General features: G+C 33.8%; 1 protein-coding gene across 11 annotated transcripts in view; it reads right to left on the bottom strand.

Moving 5' to 3' along the window:
* Positions 1 to 4,409: 4,409 nt before the first annotated feature.
* The window catches only part of ARL6 (ADP ribosylation factor like GTPase 6), a 38,066-nt gene continuing 24,454 nt past the window's right edge, over positions 4,410 to 18,021 (bottom strand). For 3 of the 11 annotated variants that reach the window (XM_025377808.1, XM_025377809.1, XM_025377807.1), the window contains 3 exons: positions 17,633 to 17,762; positions 13,958 to 14,013; positions 4,410 to 7,614 (listed from right to left, as the gene is read on the bottom strand). In XM_025377808.1, the coding sequence (XP_025233593.1) occupies positions 7,589 to 7,614; positions 13,958 to 14,013; positions 17,633 to 17,762 (212 nt within the window). In that variant the 3' untranslated portion in view covers positions 4,410 to 7,588. Of the gene's footprint in view, positions 7,615 to 13,399; positions 14,589 to 17,632; positions 17,763 to 18,021 lie in introns of those variants that run through there. The other 8 variants (XR_003118277.1, XR_003118276.1, XR_003118275.1 and 5 more) reach the window with 7 other exon arrangements.

The following is an 18,021-nucleotide window of genomic DNA, read 5'->3' as shown; positions in this document are numbered from 1 at the left end:
ATATTTTTCAAAAAGAGTTTTACATTTACCCAGATACTTATCATTTCATTGCTTCTTGAAAATTAGACTTCTCATTTGGTATAATTTCCCTCCAGCCTGCAGAATTTTTTCTTAGTTTTCTATCTTAGAATTCTGGATTAACTTTCTTATTTTTCTTTCAACACTTTAAAAGATACTGTACCACTGAATTTGGCACAGTTTCTAATAAAAATGGACTTTTTTTTGTATCAGTTTGTATAGAAACTTATTTGTGTCACTTTTACTCTGTAAATAAGGTTTTCTTTCCTCTGGATGTTTTTGATATTTGGTTTTCAGCAATTAGCTTTGCCATATGTAAGTTTATGTTTTGTATTTACTCTATTTGGGGGTTTCTGAGCTTTTAAAATCTATAAATTATGCCTGTCATTTAATCTAGAATTTTTTCAGCTATTATTTCTTCATAAATTTGCTCCATTCTTTCTTTCCTATCCCTGTGAGCCTCCAATTGCATATATTAAAAAATCTTTTTCTGTTATCCCACAGGACCCTTAGGGAATGGCTAGTTTGTAGAGCAGTCAGAACATGCACATTTACCAATTAAGTTTGCAGTTTTATATGGGTGAGTTTCATGGCACCCCAAAATAATTACAATAGTAAAGACCACTGATCACAGATCATCATAACAAATATAATAATAACAAAGTTTTAAATATTGTGGGAATTAGCAAAATGTGATACAGAGATACAATGTGAGCAAAAGGTGTTGGAAAAATGGTGTTGATAAACTTGCTCAACACAGGGTTGTCACAAACCTTGAATGTGTAAAAAACAGGGTATCTGTGAAGCACAATCAAGTGATGCTCAATTAAATGAGGTATGCACTGTTTTTTTTTCTGATTGCAGTTCATTAGTATACTATCTTAATATATGACTATACATTAATATTAATTAAGCCCCTTTGAAAAACAATTTAAAGTAGTGCTAAAGAAAAAAAGACAAAATCATTAGTTAACTGAATATAAAAATTTCCTTAGAATAAGACACTCTTAGCATTATAACTTTTCATTCTGTCATGCAATAGTCTCATGTAGGCATTTTTCTCAGTTTGTTTCTGGAAGGTAGAATATATTAAGAGTGAAGACAAAAATTTAAATAAATATAAAACTGATGTGATTTAGATATAGGGTACTGTATAATCTTTAAGATAAATTTAGGTCTTCTTTGAGGTGACAGTAATTCAAATGTTATATCAAAGGGAAATATAATTGTAGGCTCCATAAATATAGTTGCTCCTTGCATACTCATTCTACTTTAGGGAAAGCTTTATTCATATAAAGACTAAGAAGCTGCTCACTTAGTATGATTTGGTTGGTACTGATATCAATGGAGGCTTCCACCTCAAGATTTTCCTGATCTCTTTTAAGAAAGAGTCATAGTCTATTTCTACCCATTCTTCTCATAGACAATTGAGTATCTCTGTTATATCTAAAGATCTTATTAAAAGAAAAATACTGCCTCTTGTCTTTATATATAGAGATTCACACTTTGTTTTAATCAGGAAACATATCAATAATATTTTTTCCGAAGTCCTGTGTTAGATATATTCTGTATTAGAAAATACAAATTTAAACATTAACAAGAGACCATGTAAATATAGGGTCTTAAAAATCTTTTCATTTGTTCTTAAAAAATCTTGTGCTGCTATGCATAAATAAAATGAAATTATTCACAGTATGGAGGTTTTACAATGTGAAAAGCAATAAGTGATTTTTATGAAACTATAAACTCACTGAATTAGAAAGCATTTAAGATAATAACCCAGCATCTAAAAATGCACTAAAAACACTATCAAATGTATAATAAAGTTCCCAGAAATGGCAAGAGGTAAGAGCTGATATATCATATTTAAGAATTACATAAAACAACATATTTTTTAAAAAACCCCTAACACTTGGTAAGAATAGTATACTTGCAAGACATAACTATAAATCTGCCTAAGAAAGTCCCAGGGAAGAGTTAGGGATCACTAAAGTGTGAGCTTGCTATGACTTTAGGAAGGTGCATGCATCCTGATACACACATACACACAAACACAAACACACAACCCCCACAGAGCCTAAGAAGAGTGTGAATGTGAAACTGGCTTTAACTCCAACAGTAATGATTACATTTAATTGGAGGACACATAAATCAATTTTAGTAATATAACATTGATACTTCATAAATTATTTGGAAGAATTTATAAACTTTTCAAAGAGATTATAAGAGACAGACCAAATTCTGAGCCTAGTCCTTTGTGGACATGTTATTCGTTTAGGCAAATGGCAAGTGTAGAACACTGACGCATAAACATGAAATGTTTGTAATGAAGTAAACATTCTTAGCTATACTTGTTACATAACTCAAAAATACAAATATCTACAAATTGAATTATAAAAATCTTTCTCCTGCAGGGAAGTTTAAGGTTTTCCCCTGATCTGTTCACAGATTAACAGGAAAAAAGGCATACAAATTTATTTTGTGCAGTCATGTTCAGAGGAGTCACACAAAATATAAAAGCTCAAAGAAATGGCCATACGGCGTTTTGATACCATCCTGAGACTACAGAAAGAATATCTAGACGCTTCCCCCAAAATGGTTTATGGTGGCAAGACAGGTTATGGGAGCGGGGAAGAGGAGGCTTGGCTAGCAAAGGTCGTCTGGTTATATAGATGAAACCTCACAGACAGCAGAATCTCAGTTAAAGGTATCAGACTCTCAGTTAATCTTTCCTTGATCCAGACATGGGAGGGCTCAGAGAAAGCTTCGCTGCATCAGCGCAGATTTTCTCTGCAGAAGAAAATCTTTCCCACAAAAGACAGCTTTGTAGGGCTACTTGTGTTTGCAGGTCCTCTGCATAGCTTTCTCAAAAATACACCAAATTAGTATATTTTATTTTTGTTTCCTTCACTATATGCTAACATACATTTCAAGACTATCAACAGTAGCTATCATTTACCTCAAAATATTGGTAAAAATCATCAGGGAATCTGAAAGTCCAAGCCAGATGCTTGGGGACAATTTGTGTTTGTATACTTTTAAAAGTTAACATATTTGATGCTTCATCATCTGCCTTATTTCTTGCCACCCATTTAAAGAAAAGGAAGAACAAAAACCAGAAGGCCAAGACTTAATACTTTTCATTCTTAATGGGAAATTAAAGAAATTCCAAAGAGCATTGCTTTTCAGCCATTTGCACCCAATTTTTCATTTTTAATACAATTATTTAAGAAGAAAGTAATTTCAAATTGTTCTATTGCACTTTAGAACGTTTAGCTTTGCTATAAAGCTATGTAAAGGGTAAGAACACAGATTCCAGGGCCAGATCTTGTAGACTCAAAATCTGGTTTCTTCCATTTATTTGCAATATGCTATCTCTTGCCTCACTTTATCATCTATTACAGGGGTAAACAAACTTTTTATGTAAAAGGCATCAGACGGTTTATGTTTTAGGCTTTACAGGCCACATGTATTCTCTGTTGCTCCTCCTCCTTTTTAACAACCTTTTTTTTTTTTTCATACTTTAAGTTCAAGGGTACATGTGCACAACGTGCAGGTTTGTTACATATGTATACTTGTGCCATGTTGGTGTGCTGCACCCACAGAGTCTCACTCTGTTGCCCAGGCTGGAGTACAGTAGCACAGTCTTGGCTCACTGCAACCTCTGCCTCTTGGGTTCAAGTGATTCTCATGCCTCAGCCTCCCAAGTAGCTGGGAGCACAGGCACATGCCACCACACCTGGTTAATTTTTGTATTTTTAGTGGAGACGAGGTTCCCCCATGTTGGCCAGGCTGGTCTCAAACTCCTGTACTCTAGTAATCCGCCTGCTTCGGCCTCCCAAAGGCCGATTATCTGCTGGGATTACAGGCAAGAGCCACCATGCCTGGCCTAACAACTCTTTAAAAATGTAAAATAAACATTAAAGGCAGTACAAAAATGGGTTAGCAGTTTACTGACACCTGATCTATATATAGAGATGATATTTACCTCACAAGGTTCTTATGACAATTAAATGAATATATGTAAAGTGCTTATGAAGTGTGGGCACACTGTAAAAGCTATAAGATGTTTATCATTACTACTACATTTCTAATCAAATTTTATTTTCAACGTATCTAGTATCCCTGGATGACTTTTAGCATTACTTGGTGATTTAAAATTTGGAGACGGATTTTATGTCTTTCTTGGTTTATTCTAAATTGCCAGAAAAGCAGTTTAACATGGTATGCCGACGAAGCTTCTAAATCTGGTGTTGAAATCAAGTGATTGGAAGAAAGAGCCATAAAGGTTCTGAGGCAGGCAAAGTTGAGCAGGAGCATCCATACGGAGAAAGATGAAAATGTAATAACTAAGTAACCTAAAACATTCAATTAAACACAATAACCATTTCTTAATCACTATAGTATTTCTTTCTAGTCACAGACATACACAAACCTATTTATTTAGGTGACCATGTAATACCAGTCATTTATTTTTATGAACAAAGGGAATAATCAGAAAGCAGAAAATAAGTACAAACTCGGTTAAGATGCAATAGTATTTTAATGCACCAGAGTTATAAGCAAGATGAATTTGCCTTAAGTATTGCAACTGACCGAATGTTTGTGTTCTCCCAAAATTTCTGTGTTGAAATTCTAACCCCTATGTGATGATATGTGATGATATTAGGAGGTGGGGTCTTTGGGAGGAGCCATGTGAAGATGTAATGGGATTCATGCTCTTATCAAACAGACTCCAGAGAGTTCTCTTGCCCTCCTTTTGCCATGTGAGGATACAAGAAGAAGATGGCAGTCTGCAACCAAGACGGCTCTCACCAGAACCCAACCATGCTGGCAATCTGATCTCAGACTTCCAGCTCCAGAGCTGTAAGAAATAAATTTCTGTTGTTTATAAGCCACCCAGTCTATGGTACTTTGTTATAGCAACCTGAAAAGACTAAGACAAGTATTATCAAGAGTAACTGCACATATTTATGAAAATCACACATGATATAAAAAATTACAAAGAAAAAATATCTTAAACAACCAGGAGACAATTTGTAACTTTTTCGCAGAGAGCTTAGAAATAAAAAACAAACATATAAAACCCAGCCCTTTTGTGACTTACAAAGCACAGGCTGAACAGGGCCATATAGAAATATTTAAATGCAAAGCACACAAGAGGATAAGTTTCAAACATTTTACAAGGTGTTATATTCAAATACAGAGCTTAATGAATTAAACTCTGTAACACAGTGATGTCTAGACATGAAAAACAACTTGCTTCAGCTTTAATAAAATACATTTTAATGGTATAATATGCTAAATACAAATGCAATAATCTCAGCTTATTCACACTTATATGGCATCCTGTGACTACACTGTTGCCCAACTTATTTCTACATAATCTTTACATGAAAATATGGAGTAGGGATGGATGTTTATAGACTAAAAACTAGATTTTGGAGATCACGAAAACAAAGAAAAAGGGTACTTCTTCTTCTAAATATTTGCATAGGTATGAGCTACTGTAGCTTGTGGAATACCAAATAATTTGTTAAAATAGTTTTAAGGACTTTTACCAAAGTCATTTATGTCCAGAGTTTAAAATTTGAGTAGAGCTAATAGCTTTTTTTTAAAAAAAGAAAACAAAAAAAACCAAAGAGTAGTCTCTAGTCTCTGACCTTCCCTCTACCATCCCTGTCCTGGTTGCTGTCCCAAGAAAGAGCCTTTTCTATCATTTTAGTTGTTATTCTGGTAGATATATCTGTATTTCTAATATCTACCATACTCTTGAATCATCACTCTTAAACAGACTGCTTGGTACTGAATCCTAGTACCAGACTTACTAGCTCTTTGAACTTTGGCAAATTACATAACATTTTAAGGCCTCAGTTTACTGATCTATAAAATAGAAATAATAACACCTACCACATAGGCTTATTGGGAGGATTAAATGATGAAAATTCTGTATGTGTAATACCTGCTTATAATATAATGATCGTATAGTAGTGACTCTTACTAATTTTATTACTACCTTATGATAAGTGAGTGAGGATTTGAATTCTCAATCAGTTCTTTCTCCATCCTAAAATAGTTGTAGCATATCAATTTTTTAAAAAATTACATTCATTGTTTCCATCATTATGTACTTTCCATATCTGCAGCAACTTTAGATTAATAAGATTTTCATTTTGTATCCTCTAAAACAATGTACAAGAGAGATGGTAAACTACCTAAGATGCTACGCCATTGGAATTTTCTGGATAACTTTCAATTTGCCAAATGCCAAATCACTGGTATTTCTGGACTATGAGAAACTGGAATATAAAACTTTTATTGTAGCTTTATATGCTTTTATTAAAATCTCTGTGAAACATATACCACTACTGCAGTTACTATAACATCTTTATTACTTATTTTTGCCTTCTATTTTCAAAGCTAAGGACATTTGAGATGGTATATATTATACAGTACAGTTTTTCTTTATATGCAATGTTTATCAGGATCAACAACATTGCTCTATATACTGTTGCTCAGTGATTAAAATGAAGGTTTCTATTTAGAGTTCACAATTATATGTGGTCTCTAATTTGTAAGAAATAATAATTCGTGTGTCTGAGATATGTCTAAAATTATAAACAACATTTATGTAGCAGTTTATGTCCATGAAAAAGTTAAAAGTCACAATTTATTTTAACAAAGTGCTATGGTAAATTGGAGGCATTTAAAAGGGAAAAACAAGATGTCAGTTATGATTACTGAACAATCAAACATTAATTTACTTTATACGTCTTAATCTGAAGTTGCAATATTTTCATTCAGCCAATGAAATAAAATTAGATACTATCCATGAAAAGCTTCTCAAATTATCCCTTAATGAATTTTAAGTTATCTGAAGATAAGGATATGTCTTATTTACCCCGTATCATCATTGCCTAGGACTATGCCTGACTAGTTGGTGTAGAGATGTTCAACATACACTGAATAAATAAATTCAGCTTAACTTAGTCTTAGATGGTTTACAAATGCTTCACAGTATGACACCAAATACCATACTAATAGAGCATTATTCTTTTCAGCATAAACAAAGCACACTAGTTGGTACATTACATTTTACATTTTATTGACGGTGACACATAGTAAAAATTGAATATATATTAATTACCCATGGTCCCTTGTAAATATTTAAAGTTCTTTTTCACAAGCACAATTCATACTGCAAAGTCATAAACTAAATTTTTAAAAAAGACAATTAAAAAATAAAATACACTGAACATATCATAAATTATGATGGGCTTGTAACTCTGACTTTTAGACATTCTACATACAATCAAATGTAGACCTTCACTAAGAAGTTGATAATTTTAGGGAGCCCTTTTGAGGGAATATTCAGTTTTTAAATAATTAATGGCCGAATTAGCATACCTGAAGTCCTATGTTCTTAAAAAGGTCATTCAGAGTCCATAAATGCAAGCAGAAAATTATATTTTTTGATGCATAAACATCTTTTACAAAACGTAAAGTATTCTGTTTGCCTTAGATAGATTCCTTGAATTGAAAATTGCAGAGGTTTCCAACTATTATCTTCTCATGTCTTCACAGTCTGGATCTGATCTGATAACAAGAAACAAAAATTATTAATCTCTATAGGGCAAAATATATTTTCTAAAGTAATCTAAGTCAAATCTATACAACATGTTGGAAGCTTATGTATACATTTGCTTTTGTTATTATTATTTTTTAGAGATAGGATCTTGCTATGTGGCCCAGGCTGTACTGGAACTTCTGGGCACAAGTGGTCCTCCCACCTGAACCTCTCTAGTAGTTGGGACTACAAGTGTGCACCAGGTCCAGCTACATCTACTTTTTTAAAAGCACAATTCATTCTACAGTTATTATTTTTATTAAAGTTGTACATTTGCATAGAGTCAACTAGTTCTATGAGATTTCTAAGCAAAACAGCAGTACTTTGCTTCATCTCCATTCCTCCCTTTCAGGGGCAACTACTTATAACTCCCTTTTAGATGAATACTTACAATACCTCAAACAATATACTTTTATTACTTCTTCAAATATCAGTTCCTTCAATGTAATATGAGACATCAGCTCTCTCACACTCCCATGCTGCTTCTAGGCAACCCTTATAATACCCCCATTCTCCTAATACACTAATATAGTCACTGTCAATATGATGACTATGTAAATGCTATTCACAGCTAAGACAGGTGGTATACTTACTTTTCCTTTCCTCTTCTATAGTTTATCCCTCTAGAGTTAATAATTGTCTTTCCCACTCCCATCCAACTCATCTATTTAATTGTTGTATGTACTTAACTCTAATTCAACTGCATCACTCCCAGAGTTTAAACCTTTATTACTATGAAGTACATTACATAGTCCATCAACTTTGCCTTCTTGAATAACTCTTCCTCAGAGTCTTATTAAAAAAACTCTAGAATCTATACTCATTTTCTCTATGCCTGCCCCAGTCATTTTGTTACAATATCTTCTTTCATTATCATTCCAGGGTCTCCATTAATATCCTGGGGATTACTTCCCCTACTGTCTTGTGCTGGTTTTCCTGTGTCATGATCCCTTAATTTTCTCTTCTTGGTTTATTTCCTTTTCTTTTCTTTTCTTTTTTTTTTTTGATAATGCTTGTACCAAGATTTTCCTGTTTTTGAAAAATATTATTCTCAGTGAATACCTTAGTAAAACGCATAGAAAGTAAATTCTTGAGATGCTATATAGCTGAAGATGTCTTTATTCTACTGTCAAAATACACTCATACTGCCTGAGTACATAATTCTATTATTCCCTCCTTGGACTCTTCCAGGCATTTCCCAATTATCTTACAGCTTCCAAGTTGTTGCTGTTGATAAATCTGGTGTTACTCTGTTTTCTTATTCTTTTTTTCCTCAGGAAGCTTTTCATTTTTTTCACAGGAAGCTTGCAGAATCTTCCACTGTTTGAAGCACTGAATTTTAGTAATGATGCCTGCTGGTGTGGGAATATTTTTATCCGCTGTATTGAGCTCTTGAGAAGTCTGTCAACTGAAAACTCATTGATTTAGTTCTAGAAAATACTATTCGAGGATTTGCTATCCTCCATTTTTTTCTGTTTTCTCTTTCTGAATTTCCGATTATTTGGATATTGGGCCTCCTGAACGTGACCCCTTTCTTTCCTTTCAAATTTTCTATTCTTTGTCTTTCTGCTCTACTTTCCGGGAGTTTGCCTCTATTTTATCATCTTTTTAAAATTAAATTTTTCATTTATACTATTATATTCTTATTTTCCAAGAACTCATTTTTTTGTTCTTTCTTTTCAAGTAGTTTCTTGCCTTTATTCATGAAAATAACACCTCTTAATCTCTTTGAGGATACTCTTTAACAGTTTTTTGAAATGTTCTCTCTATATAAATTCTACTTACTCGAACCCACTTTTATTGTTTGTGGACTTTCCCATATTTTATGTTTTCATCCTCAAATGCCTGGTCGTCCTTTGCTATCTGCTCTTATGTATAAGTGAACACTAAAAAGTTGATTGGAATTTGCAAACGTGTGAAGCTTGTTAAATATGGTCTTCCTTTAGTACATCTGGCCAAGCCATTTCCTTGGGATCTCCAATATTAATACCTTTAGATCTTTGCTCTTAGGCTGGTCTGATTCCCCAAAGATAACTCTTCCTATATCCTGCTTACTGTCATTGTTTTCTGGGAGAAATAGGAGAAGTAGAAGAGAGTTATAATATTCAGCATGAAAACTTTTTTTCCTCATTTTTCAATTCAGCACCACTAGACAGTTGTGCACCTAGGGTTTTCTAGTCCAGAGACACTGTCTTTGACTCTGCAGAAAATAAACCTTCAATTTTATCTTAAAGGGAAGATGTATAATCATATCTTTTCTTTTTATCCCATGTTCATCCTTATTTTCAATTTCCACCGATTTCTGAGGCTTTGCATTTGCAATGCAAATTAGGCTGCTTTTCAGTTTTCCCCACTGGTAGTTTAAGATTCAGCTTTCTCACGTCTGTTAAGTAATTCAACATTCATCAAATATTCAGCTTCCAAAATTTGGATGCCATTTTCACTACTTCTCTTCTTTTTGTCCATCTATATTATATATTTTTTTAAAGTCTCTTTACTGTTAGAGTTGGGGAGGAGATGAAACTAAGTGTACTTGATCAATCCTCTTTCATTGGAATACTCCTGCATAGTTTGTAAGTCTAATATTAACATCTGGGAGCAGTAACTTTTTCCATGCAGACAAAGCAATAAAATGAATACATTTTATTAGTTATTTGGGAAGATTTCTTTTTAAAAGTACCTAATTTGAAAGTTTCAGGGCAAGAAAACTTACAGTTCTGCAATAGTTTCTGTTTATTCTCTGGCAGTTTAAAAAATACTTCCTAGTCTATTCAAGCATTCTTGTCTTTGGGTTGTTCTACATACACAATTATTGAGACCGTTTCCAAAGACAATAGAATCATGCCATTACACGTGCCATTTAATATTTCACCAAGAAGTTTCTAACCTTAAACTTTATTTAAAATTTTTTTTGAGACAGTCTTGCTCTGTCACCCAGGCTGGAGTGCAGCGGCATGATCTCGGCTCACTGCAACCTCCACCCCCAGAGTTTCTGCCTAAGCCTCCCTAGTAGCTGGGACTATAGGCATGCACCATCACACCCGATGAATTTTCTGTATTTTTAGTCACAATAGTGTTTCACTATGTTGGCCAAACTGGTATCGAACTCCTGTCCTCAAGTGATCTGTCCACCTTGGCCTCCCAAAGTGCCGGGATTACTGGCATGAGCCACTGCTCTCGGCCCCAACCTTAAACTCTAAATAATAAGATTAAATTAGCCCCAAATGAACCAAAGGCCTTCGTGTCTATTATACTAGGAAATTCCAGAATTCTGGAAGCAAAATAAGATATAAGTTTAGAATACCTTTCACAGCTACATTCACATAAATGTCTTTAGCTAACACAAACTAATCTCCTATATTTACTGCTATTTATTTTTTAAAAAATATATTTTTATCTCTTTTCAAATCTAGAGACAGTTGGGAATATGACAATGTAAACTATTTGTTATTACACAGAAAATATAACCAAAGCGGCCAGGCGTGGTGGTTCATGCCTGTAATCCCACCGCTTTTGGAGGTTGAGGCGATGGGTGGATCACCTGAGGTCAGGAGTTTGAGACCAGCCTGCCCAACATGGTGAGAAACCTCATCTCTACTAAAAATACAAAAAATTAGCTGGGTGTGGTGGTGGGCACCTGTAATCCCAGCTACTTGGGAGGCTGAGGCAGGACAATTGCCTGAACCCGAGAGGCGGAGGTTGCAGTAAACTGAAATCGCACCACTGCACTCCAGCCTGGGTGTCAAGTGGGAAACTCCATCAAAAAAAAAAACAAAAAAAAACAAAAAAAGAGAGAAACAAAGAAAGAGAAAGAAAGAAAGCAAGAAAGAAAGGAAGGAAAGAAGGAAAGAAAGAAAAGAAAGACAGAAAGACAGAAAGACAGAGAGACAGACAGACAGACAGAAAGAAAGAAAGAAAGAAAGAAAGAAAGAAAGAAAGAAAGAAAGAAAGGAAAGAAGGAAAGAAAATATAACCAAAGCATCTCCTATTTGAAACCAAATGATACACTCTTTTATCCTGTGGTTAGTTTCCTCCTTTTTAAAACAGAGTGTTTAGGTAAAAGGGTAAACTTAATATTTACAGGGTGCTTTCTTATGCTAGGTACTTAAACAGTATCTAATTTAATCTGTACAAAATTTAACACATTTTATTTTTCAATTTTACAGATTAAAAAAATCTTCACAAGGTAAGAGATTTCAGCTAACAGACAGAGAGGTAAATTAATAAGTAGTAGAATAAATTTGTTGTACTTAAAAGCCTAAGCTTTTTTTTTTTTAGTATCAGTCAATGCTTTCTATATAAAATAGAGGTACTACTGCTTACCTTGCAGAAAATTGTAAAGGGTACATAAAGTAATATGGAAAAACAAGGACACAAAAGTATTTCCAAAATGTGTCCTCCTTACAAAAACTTGGGCGGTAAGACAGATAATGATGGATCAGAAAAGTCAAAGAAACAAAAATTGGGTATCAAGACCAGACGTGGCAATTGGTATTGTGATGTTGGATTGCTACTGACACCTAGTGGCTAACTGCTAATGACAAAATAAAACCAGAAAAGAAGGGATGGAGAACCACACTTTAAAATCTAGAAGACTATCAACCTATTTTCAGCAAATACTGTGCTCTGAATTACATTATCACGAGTGACAGTAGGGTTTCCATCCATGCTGTATCTTCATTGTTAGCAATGGTAAGCACTCTGTAAAATATGAAATGAGGCTGAAAACATACTCCTGGTATCTTCTCTGGAATATTCCTCTGTAGCCTGTTTCTGGTGGAAATCCATCCCATTGCCTTGAACACTTCATTACTGCAGTCTAAGAAACTAAGTTGCTGGGTTCACAGAAAAATCCCGCTAGTTCTTCTGAGAACCACGAGAGGTTCCTGATTAAGTGTCACTAATTGTAAAATATGACTTGAATGTTCCTTGCAGTTTAATGATGTTATAACTACATAAACATAAAAGACACAGAAATACAATAATAGTCTGTCTAGTTAACTAAACCACCATATTTTACCAACAACACATACAGATATTTATGAAATGCACATTTCATACTTTGAACAAAATTAATACTATGATGTATGAGCAGGCAGGCTACTCTTAGATCTACCATGATATGTGATATATCCCTGCTATTGTTTGCAACATGCAGAAGATTTTAAAAAAATCAGACACAACTGGCATTAAAAGGTTTGTGTAGAAGAATTTGTAACTATGAGACTATAGCTAGAATTTATAATATCCTGTTATTCACTCTTGTTCAGGGCAGAGACATTCCCCATAGAAATGATCTTTAGTTGTTATGCTCAGAACTGCAATTTCTGACTTGGCCATTGGGATCCTGCAATAAGAACCTATGAGCTTGGTTTCATTCACATCTATCTACTGCTCTGTGTGCTTCAAGCCATTCTTTTGGCTGAGAGACCATTAGGGTAAATGATATATGTTAATTTATTACCTAATATAGTAAGCCTGTACCAATCTATAACTATTTTGATTAATAGCAACCAGAACTGCAAGTATACAAAATATCAATAAAAGATCAGCATCTGTAATACTAAATATGAGTACTACAAGTTGTGTATACATGTAATATACAAATGGAGCTATATCTGTAGTACAGCATGATTCTTTTTTTTTTTTTTTTTTCTTGAGACAGACTCTTGCTCTGCTGCCAGGCTGGAGTACAGTGGTGCAATCTCGACTCACTACACTTTTGCCTCCTGGGTTCAAATGATTCTCCTGCCTCAGCCTCCAGAGTAGCTGGGATTACAGGTGTGCACCACCACATCCAGCTAATTTTTCTATTTTTAGTAGAGACAGAGTTTCGCCATGTTGGCCTCGATCTCCTGACCTCATGATCTACCCGCCTCAGCCTCCCAAAGTGTTGGGATTACTGGCTTGAGTCACCGTGCCTGGCCAGCATGATTCTTAAAAGAAACATGTCATTCAGACTTATTTTTAGTTATTGACAGTAGGGCCTAACATTTGTCCCAAAATTTAAATGTGCTTCTATTACTAGATCTGACAGAAACTTGTTGTCATAGTTTAAGTTATTTTCTATATGTGTCAAATATATTGACTGTAAAGATTCAAACACTTTATGTAAAAATATTCTTTAGCAATATGCTATAGAAATAAATGGAACAAGGTATTGGATACTTACTGTATTATTTTTTCTGATAGCAGAAATAAATGGGAAGAGGAAAAAAGGCAATGATATAATAAAATAAAATGTAAAAAAAAGATAAAAGTATGAATAAAAAGGAAACAAAGGCTGAAGACACACAGTATTTTGTGATGTACCTTGAAGCCAGTCTACACCTTCTTGCAATCCTTCTCCTTTTATGGCATCACTAGCACTGAAATAAAATCCATAGAAACATAGCCATCTCATTACATCATAACACTGTAAGAATAAAGGATTACAATTTTGCCATATGGAGAATTAATATATTATAATAACATACATCTGAGCAAAGCTGGTTAAGCACTGAAATTGAAAATAAACCAGAAAATAAAAGTCTGAGTGCTCAGAAACAAGATATGTTTATAATTTATAAACAGATTTTGAAAACCATATCGCAGAAAAATTATTTTATCCTAGGACTAGTTCTTACACTGACATTAAAAAAACAAATACTTTTGAATTATTTTTCCAGTGGTAGAAAAGTTTTGTACAGTCCACTATCCTATTTTGCTCAGTTCCAATGGTTCCATCTCATTATTAGAAATGCTTGACTTGGGTTATAATACAGCCATATTATGGTGTGCCTTTCTTTGAAATGGAATTTGATATCTTTAGGATAAAAACTCATAATTATAGCTTTGGTAAGCTGGTAGAGTAAAACAGAAACTTGGTAGATCTCAATCATTTTCTTATTAGCTGAGGGAGCTTGGCCAGGTCATTGAACTCTTCTGCCTTCAGTTTCAGCATCTGTAAAGTGCGGAATAGTACCACTGACCTCATATGGTAATTGTGAGAATTAAACACTTGAAGTATGTAGATAAAACACCTAAAACAGGGTGCTTCCATTGTCTTTCCATTTTTGAGAGACTAAACTTAAATTGTGATTGTGAGATTTTATGTATAATCATAATTAAGTATATAAGTTAAAATAAAATGCAGAGGATTTTTAGAGTATTAGATAATCTTTTTTCAAAGGTACAGTTATTGATCTAGGCATTTATTTTCAAAATATAATTGTATAATAGCAATTAATATATACAATTAGATTTTCTGAATGATTAGGGTTCCTTTTAGTATGCTGAAGCATAGCTTTAAAAAGTATAGTGAAGTACCTAAAAGAATTAACTTAATTCTAATCAAAATAAAAATTATCTCCCAGAAATTACTTGTTAGACTAAGAATATGGCTTATCATAGAATTATTATAAAATACAAAGGAAGAAACAAACAACATGAAATACACAACTATTCAAAGCAAATTACTGATTATCCATGGTAAGAGTAAGACATCAGTAACTGAAACACTTAAATCAAGAAAGAGAAATATATTAATTTCATCATACACCTATAGTTCCAAACAATTAATACAACAAAACCCTTCCCCTCTGGTGTAGGTGTCATTATTCTACGAAAAACTGCATCTTTTCGTAACAAATGTTTGAATTCTATCTTTCCTCTCAAATAAGGAAGAATAAAGCAAAAATCTGGGCCCTGTGTGATATGACCCCTGGTTATTTCTCAGTGGCCTCATTTCCTACAAGCTCCCCTTAGATTGCTCTGCTCTAACCAACCTGGACTTCCTGCTGCTCCTGGAACACAACAGGTACATTCTCATCCAAGAAGAGGCTTTTTCTTGCTGGCCTCTCTGTCTGGACAATTATTCCTCCAAATCTTTACACGAATTGCTCCCTAACTTCAATTAGGTCTCAGAGAGGGAGCAACTCCCATTATTTTTTCTCTTTTTATCATACTTTATTTTTTCTCATCCACCCAGCTGACATTTTATACATTTAGTTGCTTCTTATTTGTCTCCCCCACAAGATGGTAAACAAGCATACACACATACAACACACACACACACAATCATGATGCCAGGGATTGAGTCAAAGAACACATCTGAAGAAGAATAACACAATCAGACCCTGAAAATCAGAGCTGACTATATGTTTAGTACAATAGTCAAATATAAAACATAAAATTTTTCTTCAATTTATCAGACTATACTTCTCTAGGATCTTCTCTTTATTGCTCAGTAAATTTACTTGTACCCAAGGCAGGAGACAGACAATATTTTGTCTCTGTATCACTGAGCATTACTTTTGTATTTAAAATAGAAAAAGGATAAATATATTTTCAATTTTATACATGCTTTTAAAAATATTGCCAAGAATAAAGAACAAAATGAATAAATGAGATATTAACTTGAACCTAGTGAGAAGAGGTCCAATTTGAATTAAGGAGAAGTCACAATTATACACATGTTTAAAAGAAACATTTTGCTTTCTTCTATAAGTTATCTAGAAAATCTAGCAACTGGCACTATAACATCCTACATCCTTATAAGCATCAGGATATTACTTTTTTCTCACAGAGAAATACTGAGATGTCACAATTGAATAAATAAATCTGTTAAAATTTAATGGTTAATTATTTTAAGTAGAAAAGAGGGTTATTTACTAATTAGATCCATGTTTTTCAATGTGCACTTTCTATCAAGCAGTCACAATACTTAATACAACACAGAAATTAAAAATTATTCTACTTTAGAAGTAATCATCTTAGGTATGATTTAGAGAAATATAAAGGCTCTAGCTCAAGATGTTTCTTTATCCAAAATCCCACCATTCTTTACCTACCAAATACCACAGGACCTCAAATTCCAACTCAAGAATCATTTATTAGACACTGACTTTTTTCTGATCCTAGAGTAACGAAAGTTTTACTTGGGATATGCAGGGTTGAGCTCCTGGGAAGAGGTGCTGGAGGCTTTGAATACTGGAAAGTTTCAAGAGCTTTCCTAAGATCTTTACATTACTCTTTCAGCACCAAAACTAGTTCCTAAAGTTGTTTTCTGAACTCTATTACCTCCTTGCTTCATATTCTAGTTCACCTTCTTGTGGAAGTGCATCTCTCTGCTTCTGTTTCCAATCTTTCCCCATAGATACCTTCTTATAAAAAGGGGGAAACTCTGGCATGGAAAGGACCTCTTACAGCAGAGAGGTAGGCGGGTGGGTAGAAGGGAGTTTAATCTGGTAGTGGTAGGCGCAAAAATACTATCTAATGTACAATCTCTGTTTATCCTTATTAAAATATTTTGGTAGAAAGGCACAAAGGAGTTAAATAAGAAACAGTTTTCCAAATAAACAATGCATACAATTTCAACATTAATTACTTAAGAGTTCAACCTTACTAGGATGTCTAAGTAAAATTAAAATTTCCATTTCCATTTATTCATTTTAACAAATATGCATCGTGTACCTATTACATACCAGGTACTATGACTATTGTAGGGGTTATTAAAGTGAAGAAAACTGACAAAATCTCAGCTGTCAGGGAGCTAACATACCTGTATAGGCAGACAGACTACAAAGAAACAAACAAAAAGCAGTCACATGGTAATAGTGACTCTAGCAAACCAGGAAAATTATTTTGGAAAATGATTCAAAGGATGGGGACACAAGTGCAGATGCTCTGAGATGGGACTGTGCTTGGCTGACTCCATGTGCAGAAGGAAATCAGTGTGGCTGAAGTTCAGTAAATAAGTGAGATTTTAAGTTATATTCCATTATAAGAGTTGTTTATATTTTCCTATCCCCACAAAAATTTGAAAAAGATTTTTAACAGTAACATATTTGTAAAAAGCTACAAGGCCACAATTCTATAAAACAAAATCCTTAGCTTATATCCCGCCATGTTTGATCACTTATTTTTAAAAAATGAGGTCAGAAGAAACAACTTTGAAGCTTGTATGTTTTTCAGAAAGCAAAGTGAAAAGTAAATATAAAACTTTACCAAATATGCCAGGGTTTATCTTTGATGTTCTCTAAACACAGCAACTGAGACACTTTTACAGATGTCACTGCATCTCTAAGATCCATTTTATTTGCAAAGAATAAGATTGGAATTCGACGGTGTTTGATATCTAAAAGAGAAAATAGGACTATCATCACACTTTCAGCTTTTTAGGTCATTTTGTAGCAAATCTTTAGTACTGAAACCCATGAAATTGCTTTTTAATCAATTTTTTTTCATATCATACATACCAAAACATTTAAAGACACACACTGTCGCACTGTTAGGTGTGTTATTTGAGCACTAAGAAAACTTAAAAAATACTTCCTAAGACCATCTACCCTCTGGTTAGGAGCTTTACCCAAAGATGGGTGAGCTGGGACTGGGAG

The sequence above is a fragment of the Theropithecus gelada genome, chromosome 2, assembly GCF_003255815.1.
Source record: "Theropithecus gelada isolate Dixy chromosome 2, Tgel_1.0, whole genome shotgun sequence".
NCBI classification, from domain to species: Eukaryota; Metazoa; Chordata; class Mammalia; order Primates; family Cercopithecidae; genus Theropithecus; species Theropithecus gelada.
The sequence above is the reverse complement of the archived record's forward strand: the minus strand, read 5'-3'. Positions and strand labels throughout refer to the sequence as shown.